The sequence below is a fragment of the Hippoglossus hippoglossus genome, chromosome 1, assembly GCF_009819705.1.
Source record: "Hippoglossus hippoglossus isolate fHipHip1 chromosome 1, fHipHip1.pri, whole genome shotgun sequence".
Lineage (NCBI taxonomy): Eukaryota > Metazoa > Chordata > Actinopteri > Pleuronectiformes > Pleuronectidae > Hippoglossus > Hippoglossus hippoglossus.
The window spans coordinates 15,783,073-15,802,738 of record NC_047151.1 but is presented as its reverse complement, the minus strand read 5'-3'; the positions used below and the strand labels follow the sequence as shown (position 1 = coordinate 15,802,738).

Genomic DNA, 19,666 nt, shown 5'->3' with positions numbered 1-19,666 from the left:
CACACTCACCACATATGAGATTCTCCTGCTACTGGCCTCGTTTCAGCTTTATTAGCTCCCTGATGTCGTTATACACACATATATAGTGCGCTGTTTGGAGATGGACAAATGGAGTGATGGGAATGGATGTTGAATGGGAGGAATAAAACGTGGGGAGGTTGGCATGTGTGTGTGTGTGTGTGTGTGTGTGTGTGTGTGTGTGTGTGTGTGTGTGTGTGTGTGTGTGTGTGTGTGTGTGTGTGTGTGTGTGGAGGGATACAGGGGGAATTGGGATGTAGTAAGTAAATGAAGAGTGATGCAGGGAATCGCGATTGACAGAGTTAGGAGAAGCGGAGCGAGACCGGCCGACGTCTGTGTGTGTTTGTGTGAGTAATCTGTGTGCGTGTCTACCATGGGGTATAGTGAGGCAGACGCATCACATCCTGTGCCAGCACCACCATACCACACTTGGAATAAAAAAATGACAGATCTGTCTCTCTCTTTCTCAGACACATACACATATATATATATATCTCTATATATGTGTGTGTGTCTGTGTGAATACAGTTCTCTGCAGTCCCTGCATGTCTGTCAGCTCTCGAGCAGCCTGTCAGACAGGCCACAGGTAAAATAATGTTGTTTTCCCTACTGGGAAAAAAGCTTTGAAATGTGTTGCATTATTAATATTTGGCTGGAGGATGTCACTCCACCTATTTTCTCACATTCTGTCTGAGCATGTCTTGTACACTGCAATATGTAGCTTCTGTCAAACAAAGTGTTCACCGGATATTCTCATGCATGCACTTTGGGATTTTAGCCTGAAAGATGTCAATGATCGAAAATGACTGACGACTGACAACTCACAGTCGAGTCAATAAAATCGCCCACTTGTGCTGTCACATTTCCGTGCAGAGATGAAAGCTGTTTAAAGAATCAGGAAGTTGTAAACTCTGGATACAGAGAAGCATTTGTATGCAAATGGGAAACAGTGGAGACATTTCTGCAACGACATTGTTAAGAAAACATAAATGTGATAAAAATTTGCATTGAATGGGAAATGTGTGAAGAAGGTTGTCAACAGCTAATTTAATTTGCAGAGAAAAGATTGATACCACTTCAATATGGCTGCTGGAGATGTTTGTTTTAGGTTAAATGACTGTAAATGCTAATTGGATTGAACTGGATATATGATGCTTCTTAATTAAACCTTCGTAGCTGTTGATAGGAAAATCATATTATAATAACATATATTTTCACAGGATATTGTCTTGGTATAGTTAATTCTTTTGCAAGAAACAATCTGCTTAAAAATTATGTTGTATCTTGCATCTTCTTGTGCAGTGGCAAACAAATAATGCACACAGACACTTAATGCCCTCTATCTTGCAGGCAGGCAGACAGCCAAGTAGCTACAGTTTTTAAACTCCGCCATCTCTCCTCTCCTGTGCTCTCCTCTTCCAATGGTAACCATAGCAACTTCCAAGTCGTCTGATTCCAGGACACACTCAGGGAGTCTTTCTACTGATTCCACCTAGCAACATTCCTCTGCTGGTCTCCCTGTGTTTCTCTCAGCCATACATCTGTGTGTGCATGTGTGTGTTTCTCCGTGTGACACCTCTTTCTCCAGAATTTAATCCAAGACCACCTGCTTGCACAAACTCTGAAATCCTCCTAAAAGCTAAAAGACGAGTAGCATTTCAGACAGCTGGGCTGTCTCTCCTGGTTGTTGAAAAGCAGAGGAGCGTGTAAGACACCAAAGCCGTCAAGACGATGGAGCAACGCCAAACAGAGAAGCTGTCTCGCAGGATTTAGTCTGCCTCGCATCATAATGCAAAATAAATGCATGCTGTTGTGTGTATGCATGTACTGTATGTTCATGTGCATGAGACAGAGGGCTGCGTCTTGTGTCCTGGTCTGGTTTTGCACTTCAATGTCAATGTCAAAGTATCGAGTCAGTCACTTCCTACATGCCAGCACGTCGGAGGCACTGACTCACATGTTTGTCTCCGAATGTGTCAGACTTTGTGTGTGTATGTGGGAGCAGGAGAATGAAATAGAGAGGATGTGTGTGGTGTCTAGACCGTTCTCAAACTATTCTCAGCCAGCCACATAGCTTAGGTGCTCGGTGAAGCATGGTAACTAAGGTTAGCAGAGCTGTCGCGACAGCAGAAAAGGGTCAGACATCGGAGACTTTGACATGTGGAAATACAGAGGTTTTTGAAGAACAACAGTTGTCAGTCGGGGCGGCTGTATCTCAGTGTGTGAGTGGGGATATGGAGGATAATGAGGGTGAACAAAGGGCAGCAATATAATGTGATGAACCTTTGCTCTCATTGCCATCACATATCAAAAGTTTCTACATACTGTGTGTCAGAATCTATTTTTAAATATATCTTCCCTTCTAAGTTTTCTCTCAATATGCCTATATCTGCATCTGTGTGTGTGTACATACACACGCACAGCATGCATGTGTGTAGGGCCTAATTACCGCACTGAGCTAGGGTGACAGTTGGGCCCCTAGGGTGCCGCAGGGCATCTCCTGTAACCATGGTGACTATAAGGGTGGCAGCACAAGCACACACACATTAAGTAGGACATTTCCAGATATGACCTCATTCAATGGGAAGCAGGAGAGTTAATGGAGGGAGAAGACAAGTGAACAGATATAAACAGATAAAATCTGTGATAAATAATATAACAAGATATAATTGTTGATATCCTGGTGAGTCCACCTCCGCAAGACCCACACAAAACACCCAGCACACACCGCCTCAGCTGCCTCAGTGCAAACTCTCAACAGATAATATTGTTGTCGTAGCGACACAGGGCTGGAGTAATGATTCAGTAGATTTATAGGATTTATGTAAGTCGAGAGCATTAATTTATCTGTGTCTCTGTCATTATGTGTTCTGCCTCTCTTTACTTCTCCTCTGTTTACTGAGATGAATCAGACTCAAACGGAGAAGACAGATGAAGTGCAGGTATGCCTGTATGATTTCATACTTCACTGCTCACACATTCCTGGACTGTAGGACATGGCTAGCACCGGATCATAGTCTATGAATCAAGTGTTTTTTTTATAATTCAGAGTCAAAGGAAAAAAAGACTTCAGAGGTTTCTTTCCATTCTCCCGTGTGAAGGGTTCAAACATGCGTGTGCACACTCGCTAACACATACAAAAGCATAGAAACACACACCACGGCATATACACACTAGCCTGGTGCTTTGAAGGCTGAGACTCAGTTCTAAAGAGACAGGCTGCCAGAAGAAGTTGACCGAGCCTTGGATGTGATGAGCAACTCTCTCAGTTTCTCTCTGAGTGTGTCTTTCTGTGCACGGGCAAGAGAGTTTGTGTGAGCATGCATGCATGAGCAAGCTCGCATGTTCATGCATGCATGCATGCATGCATGTGTAATTATTGGTGTGTGTGCACACAGGGCTGGTGAATATATGTTTTTACAAAGATTGTGCACCTTGGATCCCTGGGGCCATCAAAGGCTGGGGTTTAATATAGAGGATGCTTCTATAGCCTTCAGCCAATGATCAGGGGGGTGTAAAAATATAGAATCACACTGTGAAATACAGACAACGTGCTGCATCACATGAGCTTCTGCCTTTAAGTCTCAACTCCACCTTTCCTCTGAGCAATGGAAAGTGAAAAAACAGGAAAGGGCGATGAAAACTAAAACAGATGGCGAGGGAGAAAGGAAAAGTGACAGTGTGGGTGGGAAGTAGGGGGTGAGAGGCAATTTGAAATATGAGAGGAGTGAAGAAAAACTGGAAATGGATTGACAGAAATTGAGATATCAAAAGGGAGAGAGAGAGAGAGAGAGAGACAGGGAACTGATAAATAAAGCATGTTGTTATTCAACACTTCCAAAAGCAAGGGAGAGAAGGGGAGCAGAAAATAGGGGGGGGGGGGGGGGGGGGGGGGGGGGGGGGGGGGGACTACTCCTTACCCTTGTCTTTCATGTCAAAGTGATTTCCCTTTGTGTTGAGGGACTTCTTCAAGAGGGAAGGAGAAGAAAAGTGGAGAGCAACAGAGAAGGGGGGACAGACGGGAGGGAAAGAGAGGCAGAAGGGCAAACAAGGTGACAAGGTGGGAGAGGCTGAGCAGAGGTGTCAGGGGAAAGTCTGTTTGAAGTCCAGAAGTAATTTTCTAACATGGTAGCTGTGGCAGGGGCAGCAAGTGTGTGCAGTGCCTACACATTCTGCAGAGTGTCCACACTTATGGCCTCAAGTGCCCGAATACCTGTGTGTGTTTGTGTGCAGGAGTGCCTGTGTGTGAGTGTGTGAGAGAGAGAATCAGTGCAGAAAGAGAGCGCGCGCCGAAAGGTACTCGGTTCATGAAGCACTCAAGTATCAGTGAGGGACAAGGAGCGCATTGAGAAGCATCTCCGTAGAAGCCATCAAGTCACTTTTATGTCAGTGGATCGCTGTGACTTGCAGCCGTTCCACCATTTTGGCTCGCAGCTCTCTCCCTGTGCAGAACTGAACAACCCAAACTTTGAAAATGCTTCTGCTTCCCTGATATAACTCTTACCCAGGGCCAGTTTAACATACACTAAACCTTACTACGCCGTAGCCGAGCCAACATGGCTTTAAAGTATTTAAATATAAAAGGGCCCATTCCAAGGTAAAGAAAACAACAATTCGTACAATTTAGATGAAACACACGAGTGAAAACATCGCTAGGATTATTTAATATTCAATTTCTGTCAATTGATCCATTTCACATAAATCTTACACACTGGACCTTTAAAGCCGGTCCCCATTGTAATGTCCTTAACACAAGTAAATAAACAGCATATAAGAGGGTTAGAAGATCGGAGATAGGCTGTGAAATGGAGTGTTCAGCAGGCGGGATTTTTACGTGCACTAATATTGAGACTCAATAAGCGCGATACTAACACAGCGATAAGAACTTGGATCATATGGACAATTTCTTAATGAGATAATAAAATTAAAACCTAAAAAGAACAGAAGTTAAAACAAAGAATGCTCGGGAGCCACTTTGAAATAAGTGCTGCAGCTCCAAACCTGATAAAGCGGAGTGAGCCATTGAACTGGGGCCAGTCTATCGCAAAAACAGATTAAGCGTAACTTTCATGGCCGCAGCTTCGTTTCCCCTTCAACCCAGTGTATCCCAATGGGGAGATAATCTGGGAAATGCAGCGATATCAGGTCCTCTCTAGGTTGCCTGAGAAGCCTTGTGAGACCCTCTGGAGATATGAGGCTTTGATATCAAGACCAATTATGTGGTATGGGCACACACACACACACACACACACACACACACACACACACACACACACACACACACACACACAAGCATATACACTGACAAAGACAAACGCACACACACACACACACGCACACACTCCCTGGCCTTGGAGAGAGGTAGAGAGGAAAACAAAAAGAGAATGTGATACTGAGGAAACACTGGGCAGGCGGAACATGCTCTGATTTTATCAGCTAGTTGAGCCGGGCTTGAAAGCCAAAGACGATACAGACGTAGAGGGAATGAGAGAGTGGAAACTTGACAGGCTGAAACAGACTGAAGAAGAGGGATGTGTGAGAATATGGGAAGGAGCGAAATTCACACACACACGCACAAATAAACCCCACTGCAATTCACACAAAAGCCCCAAATAAAGCCTTCAAAACACACTAATGAGTTCACAAACAAGCATGAGACGTGTGCACACTCATGGTTCAATGTGTGCATCTACCTGAAACACCCATACTGTGTTCATGACTACATCTGAGCTGGGTTTTCGCTCGTGTCACTCACGGCCTTTTGCGGCAATCACACACACATACATACAAACCCACACTGAAAATATACTGTAAGTGATAAACAGTTGTTTCCTGTCTGAGTCACCTCCGCAGAGGATCCCTCCAGATTAAGTTTGGCCTCTGGCTCTGCTAATTGGAGCTTAAAGTCTGGTGTAGCCCCTGGGCAGCGTGTGCGGTGTGTGGCACATGCTGCGTGTATCTGCGTGTGTATAAATTATGGATATGGAGGCCGGTAGGAGAGTGGCCACACACGCTGCAGCTGCTTGACGCGAGTGGGGGAGACTGGGCCAAGCCAAAGCAATCGCAATCAGAGCACCGGCACATGACGGAGACAGGTGCTATGATATGTACATATATATGTGTGTGTGTGTGTGTGTGTGTAAAGGCCTTTTTCACAGCAGACATTTTGACATTTCACAGTCGGGAAATCACAGGTAAATAATGAAATAAACTAACTGATGGCTGAATTCCATTAGGTGTGACTCATGAATTTCATTACTGTGATATTTTTTACTGTAACATGTCAAAATGTCTGCTCGGAAAAGTCTCAATTAAGCTGCTTCCTGACATGCACTGAACTCCAGATAATCTCCTGAAATCATCCAGCGGGGCTGTTTGGGAGAAACTCCAGACTGATCTGCAGAGCTTCTCCCTCCAGCCGCCTGGTAAAAACTCAGGAGAATGTTTCCCCCGAATGAGCACATGTGAGAATACAGCAGGATATTATCCGGAGAAGTCACCACGATCGAGTGGACATGTTGAAAAAAATCAAAGACTGTAAATGATACACGTAGAAGACACAGAAGAAGATGGCAACTTGGAAAGATAACGAGATTCGAGAACTTTTGGTGATGACTGCCAACACCGGTGTCGATGTGCTGTACACAAAAACGTGTTATCTCGTTATTTCCTGTCCCCAACAACGGTTAGTTTTCAGTTGTCGGGAACACATCTGATTGAAGAATCTCCTGCTGCGTTCTTCATATGTGAAAGACAAACTCCCACTGTACCGACATTTTGCGGAGTTCATGTCAACAGCTTTACTGATACCCATGATTTAATGGATTTAAAAGATTGTCATAGAATAAACTAAAATAGACATTGTAATTTCTATTCAAAGATAAACTTAAAGCAGATTCCCTGTGTTTTCTACCATGTATGAAAAATGATTAATGTAAGGCGAGCGCATTAATTCATCCTTGTCTGTGTCATCATGTGTTCTGCCTCTCTTTTCTTCTCCTCCTCTGTTTACTGAGATGAATCAAACGGAGAAGACAGATGAAGTGCAGGTATGCCTGTGTGGCTTCATACTTCACTGCTCACACATTCCTGGACTGCAGGACATGGCTAGCACCGGATCATAGTCTATGAATTTCTATAATTCAGAGTCAAAGGAAAATAAGAACTTCAGAGGTTCCTCTCCAGTTTCCTGTGTGGTTCAAACATGCGTGTGCACACTCGCTAACGCACACACACACACACACACACACACACACACACACACACACACACACACACACACACTGCTGTTACTGTTCAGCTTGTCAGGAGAGGAGGCGGTCACACTGTCCAGCTGTAGAGGAAGTGTTACCCGAGTAATACCATTGTCTGATAAGGTTCTGCTGTGGTTTGGCATTGTACTGTATGTACAGGAAGTGAGAGAAGCAGAAATGTGGGGGGCGAGGGGGTTACACTGGGTTTCAATAGATTTCCCATCACCTCTCTCCTTTTTTTCCCCATTACACACACGTCTGACAGGGCTGTGGTGTCATTTAATGTTGCTGTTGTTTGCGGTCAACTTTGTGAAAGTGGGTTAACGTGTGAGTAATGATGGACTTTCCTAAATCTCCATTCCCGCAACTTTTACTTTACAAAACGTCTCTGTCCAGAGGAGAACACACAAGAAAAACAACCTCAAGCGCTCAAACAAGCATTCCAGGCCCGTGGCTGGTGATGAAGTCCACATCAATGAGGAATTCTGAGAAGTAATAATGAGCGAGGCAGATGTCTGTGAATGACGATAATGTGATGCTCTGAGCGCTAAATTTGGCTGCAAACTTGTAACTGGAGCTAGCAGTGCTCACCAAATGTAGAGAAACCGGTACATAGCCGCCATTGCTGTCATTGTGTCTGGCACATGAACACACAAAGTTGCAGTTGGCATGTGCGAAGTAAGCTGTGACTTGAAACGCTGTGTGTGTGTGTGTGTGTGTGTGTGTGTGTGTGTGTGTGTGTGTGTGTGTGTATGCGTGTGCGTGTGCGTGTGCGTGTGTGTGTGTGTGTGTGTGCGTGTGTGGAACCAAACACAGAGGGACAATTTGGTTTTGCTGATGAATCTCAAGGATGACTAGTCACCGAACAGTTGAAACTCCACATTCACTGTCGTTATAGGGTCTCTGGGACTGAGAGAAAATCTGTCTCCTCCTCTCTTCAAATAACTAAAACAATTCCGAGTGTTGCTATTTTGGCTGAAGCTCTTTATGCTGCGAGTCAACCTTGCACATTCGGCAGTAAAGCCTGCCATGGGACAAATTCAATTTCCAAAGCAACACACAGCCATAATTATTTTCACTGTGGTCCAATTTAGTTCCGCAGTCCTCTCACAAAGTAAGACTTGAGATGAACTTTCTTCACACAAGCGCTGTAGAGTTTCACAGTCACATGCTTTTAGTACTTCATGCATACACACTGACCTGAGTGACATGATCTTGTACGCGTCGGGCAGGTAGCACCGCGTGTTCTCCATCTGTGCAGGGTCGGAGTCGCAGATCTTGTCATCGGTGCGGCCGTAGTTGGCGCTCTCGATCATGATGACGTCCGTGCCGGGGCAGCGCAGCTCGATGGGGTAGGACTCACAGGACAGCTCCCTGCGCACCACTGCCATGGGGATGGGGGCACGGCCATGGACTGGACACACAGACACACAAACACATACGTTAGCCCAATGACAGTGCTTGATGTAATGATCTGTCTCCCCTATACCCATTGAAATACGTGATACAACTTATTTGTAAGCGTGTCTTTCAAATATGGAGGTCTGAATCGTACAAGCACACGCTGTGTTTAACTCAAACTGTATTTGTACCCTTGTCATATAGACTAATTATCCACACTGAAGGAAAACAATAGATCACAGGATTTTTCATAAGCACATGTCCTCTGTTGCAAGTAAACTGCCTTGATAATTGCTGTTTTGTAGTTAGCAGCTCGAGACATCCTTCTAGGTAGAGAGTAAATTGCCTAGCAGTTTCAACAGGCATTTAGTTCCGCGGAAATTATTCAAAGACGGCAATGCCTAATTATTCTCAGAGGCTGAAAATGGGATGCATACATCCACCCTTACTGTACTGAAAAAGGAAACGTGTCATTAATCCCAATGAGATTGAAGCCACTGATGTGTCCCAGATCTTTTTAGTGCTGTTGCTTCGCTCCCTGACTTAATAATGAGTGGAACTGATGAAGCGTCTTGCATGATGAAACATCTGTTGGGCCAAACCGCATCAGCGAGTTGCCACTGACTTCTCAACTCTGGATATCCAATCACATGGAACTGGAAGTTTTTAACAATAGGAAACAGCAGAAGCTTTTTGCAAAACAATCCTCCAAAAATATAGAAATCCTAAACAACACATGCTGCAACCCAAAATATGTGCTGCTCTCACAGGAAATGAGCTACATCTGCAGTGATGTGAGCACAATAAGATGTTAGGTCAAACTAATCCAGATGTGACTGGTTTTGCAGACAGTGGATAAGTATTTACTTTATTTGGATGATTATTGCACCCTGAGTATTTTTTGTGCCTAACCAGTTGTTTTGTTGCCTAAACCTTAGCAAAGAACAAGTGCAAATAATATGTTGATAAAATGCAGAAACTAATCTCATTTCATATGAATATCAATTAATAAGTGAATTAATTTGAGAAACTGATTTGAGATCATCTATATTTAGATTATATGCAACAATTCCTATGGCTAAGATAAGATCAAATAAAATAATCCCAGTCTCACAATGGGGAAGATGAAAGTCAAGATAGGAACATCAGTGAAAGTAATAAATAAGTAAACAAGCAATACAAACACAAGGGAATATAAACAAACATATCAAATATGATAGAAATTATCTATTACATTTATATATTGCATATATCTTATCACAGTAAAATACGGAATCAACCCTAAATTAAAATTTCGGTATTATATCTCATACGTAGAGTATTGTCTGGGTACTCACAGCCTGATTCACACATTCCCATGAAACTACACTGTCATCCAAAAACTTTAAACAAATAATGTTACCTAGAGGGAAATTAAATCAAACAAACACTGCTCTTTTATGTGTTCTTGTTTGTTTTAAATATATTTATATATGTTTTTAACCACAGCACCTACATATTGTCTAGTGATAGAGACGGTGCTGTGATGTGAATGGTTTTTTGGGGCCGGATGTTTCCGGGGACTCTGGTTGTTGTTGTGGTGCAGCGTGGATGTTGTTATTCTCTTTTGCTCAGAGCAGCTGTCCCTCTGAGCATCAGCTATCATCCCTTGATACTGTGGGTTATCATGAGGTTTTCACATGTGTTGTTCAGCTCTGCCAATATATCCTGGCTGGAGCGTGACTGCAATGTCGAATTTATTGTGCTTAATTTTACATGGCTTCATATTGTGCAGCTGCCCGAGGAGCACATCTGAGAGTTGGAGCTATATTTGGTGCCATATACATATTACGCATCGTCCCAACTGAACAAAGAAATAAAACACAGTATATTAAATCTGAGCAAAACTAGTCAAGTAAATGTGATTTTTTTTTCTTCTATTGTATTTATTGTTTTCTTTATGTTTTTTATTGAAGAATCCTGCCAAAGCCTTTCCAAACTATTTCTGAAAGCAAACACACACACACACACACGTGCACTTATGAAGACACACGGCGAACAGACCCTTGAAACACACGCCTACAACATCCCTGAGAGGCGAGGCGCAGCACCACCTTCCTCGCTCTCCTTGTCACCGTGACCATAGCAACCCTGTCCTCCCTCCCTCTGGCTCCATCATTGGCTGGAGGAGCGTCATGGTTACACGCATGCCGCAAAGAATCTGAATGAGCTCAATGACACTCTGCCCGGGCTCAACTTAATACTGCCCTTCACTCCATCACACACACAAACAGACACACGGACACACACACACGCATACAAATGCTCGCAGTGGTGGCATGTGGAGGAAGAAATATTCACCGGCAATGCAGTCGCTGTCTGCATGGTGCTGGTACTTGAGGGCACGATATTGATAATGGCAGGCCCTAGCTTAGAGATAAGACTGATATATAAGTGACATTTACTGAAAATGTCCTCCCTAATGAATGAACACACACACACACACACACACACACACACACACACACACACACCACCCCAGGCTGTGATTAGACCTTAAGCACATATTCAGATAGAAAGTGCGGCTTGGTAGCGGTTGAGGAATTGAGGGACCTCATGCATTTTTGTGTGTGTGTGTGTGTGTGTGTGTGTGTGTGTGTGTGTGTGTGTGTGTCTGTTTGTGTGTGTGTGTGTGTGTGTGTCTGTTTGTGTGTGTGTGTGTGTGTGTGTGTGTGTGTGTGTGTGTGTGTGTGTGTACGAGGCGAGTGCTCAGGGCAGTGGGTCATTACTGCGTTAATATGAGTGTTAGTTTATAAGCTTTTCAATGGCTGCATCATGTCCGCCTTTGCGAGCGTGAATGTAAATTTTGAGGGTTAATTGAAGCGTACTGGGATCAATACACAGTATTGTGAGGCAGCTGTCTAGACTGGCTTTAGATCAGATGTCTTAAGAGTGTTGCCTCACAGGATCCCTGCTGGGTATAAAGACGACATTTATGACACACACACACACACACACACAAACACACACACAAACACGCACACACACACTGAGGATTCTGTTTTCCAATTAAAAGCCACTCTGCCTTCATAAGGGGCAGTAAATGCTCCGACTCTCACACACCGTCCTGTCTTGTTTGTCACCTTTTAATTTATCTGTTTACATTAGCAGCCTCCTCTATAAAACTGCACTGTGGTTAAGCTGCCTGCAAATACTCCACTGGCATGTTCGGTCATACAGACACATGATACACACACACTGACGCACACATGCCAATATTAGGCTCGCTTGTCTTTGCACACGTGCGGTAAAGTGGGAGCTAGCAAGTGCATGTTAATGTGTCTGTCATTAGTTGTGTAAGTGGTGACAGGAACTTGGCAGCCGCGGACAGTACAGACAGTCTTATTCAGACTCTCTCATTGCCTCGGGGGGGCTGAAACAAAAGGATATCGACTTATACATTTGGGCCAAGAACAAGAGAGTGGCGAAAGAGGTGGATGGATGGAAGGAAGGAGAGGGAGAGGGTGAGAGGATAGAGGGGAGAGATTTAAAAGGTGATCTCTCACTTGAACTGCCAATGTGTTTGGCTGGGGCGCATGGCGTCTGAAATGTGGGTCTTCTGAGAGCAAAATCAACAAAACAAAAATAACCAAAAACACATTTTTTAAAGAGCAAAAGAGAGTAAAGCTGGTCTTATTCTGTGTTTTCCTTCTTGTCGATATATGTCTCATGAAAAGATCAAAAACAACAGAGAATTAAATCTTCGGAACAAGTACTGCCTCTGCAGCCAAATCCGGATACACTGCAGCTCTTTATCTCACTGCTTTCATTGTTATATAAATAAAAAAAAATTATACGTCAAATATAAATCATTTCACAGCAAACAGAGGCTTGTGGAGGCGCTGGAGCTGTGACTCAGTGTATGATAGGAAAACCATCTGCACGACCAAGCCATTTTTTTATTGGTTAGGGAACCTCTTCCCTCGGGATGCTTAAAAAAGGTCCCTGACTAAGAAGTGGCCTCAATAAATGAATCTCGCGCAGATCGAAGTGTGCAGATGTTTTTCACATTTTGCCCAGAGAACTGGTACAATAGGTATTCTGCTTTCTTTTGAAATGTATTATTCCGTGGCTGAAAATAGTCTCTATTCTCCTCTTTGAGGTTAAGAAATTGCAATGCCCACCAGTTTATAAGATGCTGTGAAAGATTTTATTTTATCTACCTACAACAAATATCTGTCTGTCTGTATGTGGAACGCGTTTCTTACAAACCAGTCATCTTATCAGTTTCACACTTAGCATATTCTTAATGGTCTGAGGAAGTGCAGTGTCCAATTTAGTTGAATTTGTTGATTAGTTCAATATTAATCAAATTTGAATAAACAGGCGACTAGCACTCTGTAGCAGTCGGTAGTGGGGGGGGGGCAGTGTTCCGTCAGTCGGCGGACAGAAGTTAAACATGTCTTCTTCCATGTCTTCCGATAAACCACAGCAGTGGGCAGGAACTGGGTCAAACTGGGGGTCAAAATCATCATGGCATTCACATTCATAGTATCACTTCCTCTTTAGCAATTAGTCTTCAAAGTAAAAACACAACGTTCATTTGTTTTGCAGCAATGCTTTATAAAAACCTGAATTACAGAGCTTTTATTTTGAAGATTGTGTCGGTTGCTTAAAAGACCTGTGAGGTAGCCGACATGCAATGTATGGAAAGATAACACCAGTAAGCACACGTTAACAGTGATGAAGCAAATTCTGTTTGAATTTATATAAAACCTTAACTATAAAATCTTCATTGCAGATGAACCAGGTAGGATGAACACAACGTTTTCTAACTTCAATCTGCACAGACTGTTTATATAAAAAGCTCTGCACACAACGTCCAGCACAGAACAGTTTGAGGAGGAGCATTAATTAGTGACAAGGAATAATTATGAGGACGCTCCAGAGCATTAACACAGGACAAGCAAACAGTTTAGAATGGGCACTGCACTAGTTTGAATTAAATCATATATTTATGATCTGGATTTATTCTCGAAGACAAAAGGTATCCAGAGGTAAAGATACTGGTGGTTGTTGTCTTTTCAGCGTATTTGTTGACGAGGAAAACAAAGAAAAACAGCAGCTTTTTCCTCTAACACGATCTAATGTCCTCATATTTGCCCGAGTTTGTTTGTCCTCTGCACTGATGTGTTCACGGTGGGATTGCATCAGTTTTCCAGCTTTCTTGCAGCAGCACATTCAACAAGTCCACTATATGTCCGGTTTAACAGCATCCACGCCAGAAACACACACTAAACCCCAGCAAAGATTAAAAAAAAAAACACACATTCCTGCCATTTTTGTTCAAAAATTCATGCTTCCCTATTCTCTTTTATATGTCTTCACATAACCCTTAAATAATGACAAGACACGGCTCGGTGGAGAAGATCGAGCGCTTGCTGCTGCGTGTCCTCCAGCTAAACTGTCTTTGTTTCAACTAATCCTTGCTAAGTATAAACAGCGCGATTTGCATATGTCGACTTATTCTTTAGACATTGATGCAAATACCTTTGACTGAAACTCATCTCCTGGTGCTAAAGCAAAGCCCCTTGGTGTTTGTGTCTGACTGGCTGCCTGTGCAGCACTTCCTGTTTTTTGCTGAAGTGTGTTTATGCGTTTAAGGAGGATCTCTGTCCATGTGGGTGTACAGTATTTCAGTAAATCATCTCTGTGTGCATGCACGGCAACAGCAACAGCAGTCAAGTGAGCAAGTACATGCATGTGTGTGTGTGTGTTTAGTGTGTGTCTGCATGTGTGCAGCAGTTTCTCCTCACAACACTGTGATTGACAGCAGCTATTAATAGGATTAAGTCCAAGTGGGCCTGAGCTCCCTCCAGGAGCTATAGGGCTGCGTCTGCCCTGTTTGTGTGTGTGTGTGTGTGTGTGTGTGTGTGTGTGTGTGTGTGTGTGTGTGTGTGTGTGTGTGTGTGTGTGTGTGTGTGTGTGTGTGTGTGACAGTGAGAGAGGGAGAGTGGAAGAGAGAGAGAGATAGTGCATGAGAGTCACAGGCAGATGCATATAAATGAATGAGGAGTAAGTTAAGTGTTTCCTTGGTTTCTTACAAATGCTTGGTGTGTGTGGGTGGTTACTTTACACAGTTACTGCTTTAATTAGTAGTTGTGATGGGATAAATATCATGCCCTATTCTGAAACTGAAAAAAAGGCTTTGAAAGGTTAAAACTCTTGTTCCTGCCTCCAGGATCCTGACTTTTATTTTCAGATCGGTTTCCAAGTTTCTAAGCATCAGAAGAGCAGCAAATCACTGCTAAATATCATAAATCAAATATAACATTTGGGCAAATCTCCTCTGAAAAGTGCGTATTCTAAACTCTGGTCTGAAATAACAGACCGCAATAAGAGTGCAAGTGTATATCCGAAAAGTATCAAAATAAAGATTTGCCCTTTTAAAAGCTGAAGTATCAAGGTTTCTGAACCTTTTTCCAACATAGCAGCAGTTCTAAAATTGAACAGGTTTCAAACCTGGAAAAGAAACTGATGCACTGGGGGAACAGGAACAAATTTGAAAGTCAAAATGTGTTGGAGAAACATTGTAAGAGGAGCGCTGCAGTTTCAAAGAAGGAAAACTCAAAGAGTAAATCATGTTTGTTTACATTTTTTTCCCAGCCTATTAAAAAAATTATGCAAGGCTTCAAAATCAAGTTGCAATCATGGAAAACCGTCCTCATTAGAATTCAAGCTTTCAAACACCAGTTTCAAACATTATTTCAAGGCATTTTGGATGTGGAATGATATTTAACCCATAAGTCGTGGGCAATTTACTGCAATTTATATTCCATCTCTGTTTAGTGCAAACCTACTACAATAGGCCTCTGTCTCAACATGCATTTGGACTTGTCCTAGTATGAGAGGAACAGGTGTTACTAATAATATTCTCTTCTGTTTGAATGTCCCAGTGCAACAGTGACAGTGAGTGATGCCTTGGAACTGAGGCAGCTCAATGGAACTCAGCCATCGTTCATTTATTATTCCCACCTGTGCTTCTCCTACGGTGACATGTGAGAAATTAGGTGAACTCTGTGCAGCTTCACAGCGACGACGTTACGCTAGCTGTTAATGGTCAGTGAATAAACCTGAGAGCTCGGGCTGGCTGTATTTCCAGCCTCTGTGACACAAAAAGAAAAAAAGAAAAAACAGGTTTCTGGTTATTAAAGTATGTAAAGCTGCATATATCTTACCAACGGCGAGCGGAGCGAACAAAGTGGCGACGAAGAGCAGGCATCTGATCCACATGACGTCTGAGGGTGACCCGGGAGTTGACATGGGAGTACTTCCTGCTGAGCCCAGACGCTCTTGTGGCGAGCTGTTTCTCTCACAGCTCAGTGTTGCTGACACCATACAGGCCTGCGAAGTAACACACAGGGAGGAGATGCTCACTGTGCTGCCACATCAAAACAAGTTGAAATGCTTTATCCCCATATGTATTAAGATATACTATACAGTATTACACATGTCCACACTTAACACACTTAACCTCCCATTCCCCCCATTCACCAACGCACCACCACACATTAATCACGTTTCATAGGGTTAGTGGGTTAGTATCATTAGAGAGCATTAGAAACCTTGAGCACTTCACAATAAAAAAAAAACACACTTCACCAAGAGCTTATAAAAGAGAACAAACAGCAGCGTTCTCCCAAAAACCTGCTTCTAGTATTTGATAAATATTTCCCCTCAGATCAACCTTCAGATGATCACAGATAAACAGCTTCAACAACAAAGTGCGCTCACTCCTGCAAAGTTTATGCAGCGAGGGAAAAGTCCCCCCCCCCCCCCCCGACGCTCTATTACTCTGTTTGCTTATGGCGGATTGATGTTTTAGCAAACAGCACTTTACTAAGGTCAATGCAGCTTCCCGTAGATATATGTCACAGAGGACCACACACTGATCAATAATCATCTTAAACGATGCAGAGAGAAATACAGGGAGCGTGGCATGATTAAGAGCCACAACAGTAACTCGTGGATGATACTACAGCCTGATAACAGCTGTAGCCTGACGCAACATGATCTTTTTTTTTTTCGAATATGAAGAATGTGTAGAGTAGAGCGAGACCACTATATCTGTTAGCTGATACTATTTTCTAATATAAGTGGTATTGGCTTTTACCGATATGCACCAGTTAAACTGTAAAATATTGATTCATAAGCGTTTGATGAAATCGCAGAAATTATTGACAATCTAAAAAATAAAAAAGTTATGATATGTATATCTGCTGACATATTGGTATCAATGATTTGCTTCAAAATATTGGCATTAGCATAAGCCCCAAAAATCCATATTGTCAGGCTGTAAGTGTTGAATGATGTTGATGAATAGACCCCACATGTAAAAACAATATTTAGTGTACTCTGTATGAATAGACATGTCAATCAATGAAATGTACAGTGAAATAGAGGCAATGATAGTCAGACTGATCCTTTAAAAAATAAAAAATAAAAATCTGGGCACAGCTGCTGTATGGCAACAATTCCGCATAATGTAGTTGCAGAAAAAAAAAATCGAATTCCATCTGCATTTGTTTGAAACCCGACAAAGTAGTTGTCCTCAAAAAAATATTTTCATTGCTTTATCTTATTCTGTAAATGTTTCTAAAGCAGTCAAGAGCAGAGCTGGGCAATAAAACAAGAGTAGATATCACAATATAATTGTCATCAATAGCAATATATCAAAAGTCCAATAGATATCAATGTAATGGAGTAATGCATTGTGCAAGCAGAGGGAAGAAGAATATCACATAATTGATCCAAATCAGATTCGTTAAATGATTTTCTGAAATAGTAATGTTACATTTATCATGAGAATAATCGACATTGACTGATATGAACTCTCCATGAAATAATTTCTGGCCAATATCCTCCAGCAAGAATCAAGAGTTGTTCCGATCTTTCTAGCATTCACAGCTCAGATACAGTTGGAATAAAATAAGCTGATGAAATACTGGGGGAAAAAACAGGAAACTTTTGCACAAATAAACATTTCACGATTCACCAGACCATATGACAAATAATCCATTTACACAAAATGTAGGACTGAATGCTAAATGTTCACACTGAAGAAATAAAACACAGAAAACCACATTATAATGCTGCCTAATGTTTGCATAATGATGCGGCTGTCTGTGTCAGGATTCACTTCACTCCGTGTTGCACATCAGCATCAAAGTGTGAAATCTATTGATGTTCTAATCTAATTGTTCATTTCATGGTCTATCTGCGATAAACAATTAATAATCTGAGATTAGTAACAGTAAGTGACAGACTGGTAAACATCATCCCTCCCTCTCTTTTTTTCTGAACTGATTAAGCTGACCAACGCTCGCCCACTTGCTCATCCATCAACTGTTTCAAATCACTTTCTTCCTACATTGCCAGATTCATCCTTCTTTAATCAAGACAAAATAGAAATGTTTACACATCTCTTGCATGTTTGCACATGTTGTTCAAGTCGGCAAGGTCATTGCATCATTGAGTTATCATGCAATCATCCTAGTTTGTGTCAAATAAATAAATAAATATAAATAAATTCGTTTTCATAGAGTAGTTCAAAGGGTAACCGCAGCCTTATTTTGGGCCTAAATGTTCACTGTTCTCAGGGGAACCCCGACCACGCCCCAAATAAACAGCCATGTGGAGTTTGTGAATGTGTGTGTGTGTGTGTGTGTGTGTGTGTGTGTGTGTGTGTGTGTGTGTGTGTGTGTGTGTGTGTGTGTGTGTGTGTGTGTGTGTGTGTGTGTGTGTGACCGAGAGAGGCTGCAGAGATTTGCCACAGTAGATGGAGTGAAGCAGACAGGCAGAGCCATGGGAAATATTTCATGTGTAACAGAGACTATTGATCAGTGTGACCAGAACCATTTTAGGCCCAGCAGAGACCAGGACAATAGTCAGCGAGCTTACGCCAAGCTGTGCAGGCAAATAGCTGTTTTTGGCACATTCTCTCCCTTAGACATTAACAAGGACAGTAGGATTTTTTTTTTTGTCCCCAACAAAAACTGCCAGAATGACACAGACCTTTCTGTAACCACCGGAGACGTACAACATATGCATAATGCATCCTTTGAAAATCTACAGTGGCAATAAGCCTCCTGCTGCAGACAGGGCCGATAGACAGAAACACCCAGAGGCACCCGTCCACTGCATAATCTGTATCTGTGGGAGCAGACCCACACCAGAGACAAACAGCAGAATCGTTTCAGGATGTCAAAGTAAATCACTGAATTTGAAAATCCCCTTCAAATTACTGCGATAAAAACACAGCTATAAACTGATATTACCGACCTTTAATTGTAGAAGAAAATCGTATTTGCGTTGTGATAAAAATAATCTAAACTGTTTCCTATCGTCTTGTTTTTTTATAGACATTACATTATTCATCAACCGTTTATTTTCCCTGCATCCCTTATCTATTATCATTTGATGTTCACATCTCTTTATGGGTTTTAAAATCTCACAACACTGACCTGTGAGTGTCAGAAATATCATGAAGGTGTTACACAGGTTTAGAATCAGACATTTATTTTACTGTATTTAACCAGTTAGATCAAAAAAATCCTGTGAGTCATTATAATGACAAACTCACTCAGAATAATGAGTTAATATCTCAAAGCAATGAGTTAGTATCTCAAAATAACAGCTTAATGACTAAGAAAATGAGTTAGTATCTCAATGTAATGACTTACTGTGTAAAATAATGACTTGGTATCTCATAATGTTGATTTAACGTCTCATAATATCGACTTACTATGTCATAATTTTGACTTTTCAATCTCGTAATTTTGATTTAGCTTATTTTTCTTCCACTGGCGGAAATTGGCTTCCATAAACCCGGCAGGTCTCGAGATGGGATGTGTCTCTTAATGTTTTGTTCAATCAAACGCCGATCACACCGTTGGCAAACTTTTGAACCAACAGAGATTTTTCGCGTCTCTTAATGTAGGGCAGTGCAGCTGATT

At 42.2% G+C, this 19,666-nt stretch overlaps 1 protein-coding gene across 14 annotated transcripts in view; it reads right to left on the bottom strand.

The window, feature by feature from the left end:
- adgrl3.1 (adhesion G protein-coupled receptor L3.1) overlaps positions 1-19,666 on the bottom strand; it is a 123,901-nt gene that overhangs the window by 78,892 nt on the left and 25,343 nt on the right. For 13 of the 14 annotated variants that reach the window (XM_034584511.1, XM_034584607.1, XM_034584615.1 and 10 more), the window contains exons 3-4: positions 15,890-16,055; positions 8,472-8,685 (exon numbers count right to left, since the gene is read on the bottom strand). In XM_034584511.1, the coding sequence (XP_034440402.1) occupies positions 8,472-8,685; positions 15,890-16,049 (374 nt within the window). In that variant the 5' untranslated portion in view covers positions 16,050-16,055. Of the gene's footprint in view, positions 1-8,471; positions 8,691-15,889; positions 16,056-19,666 lie in introns of all 14 variants that reach the window. The other variant, XM_034584520.1, reaches the window with a different exon arrangement.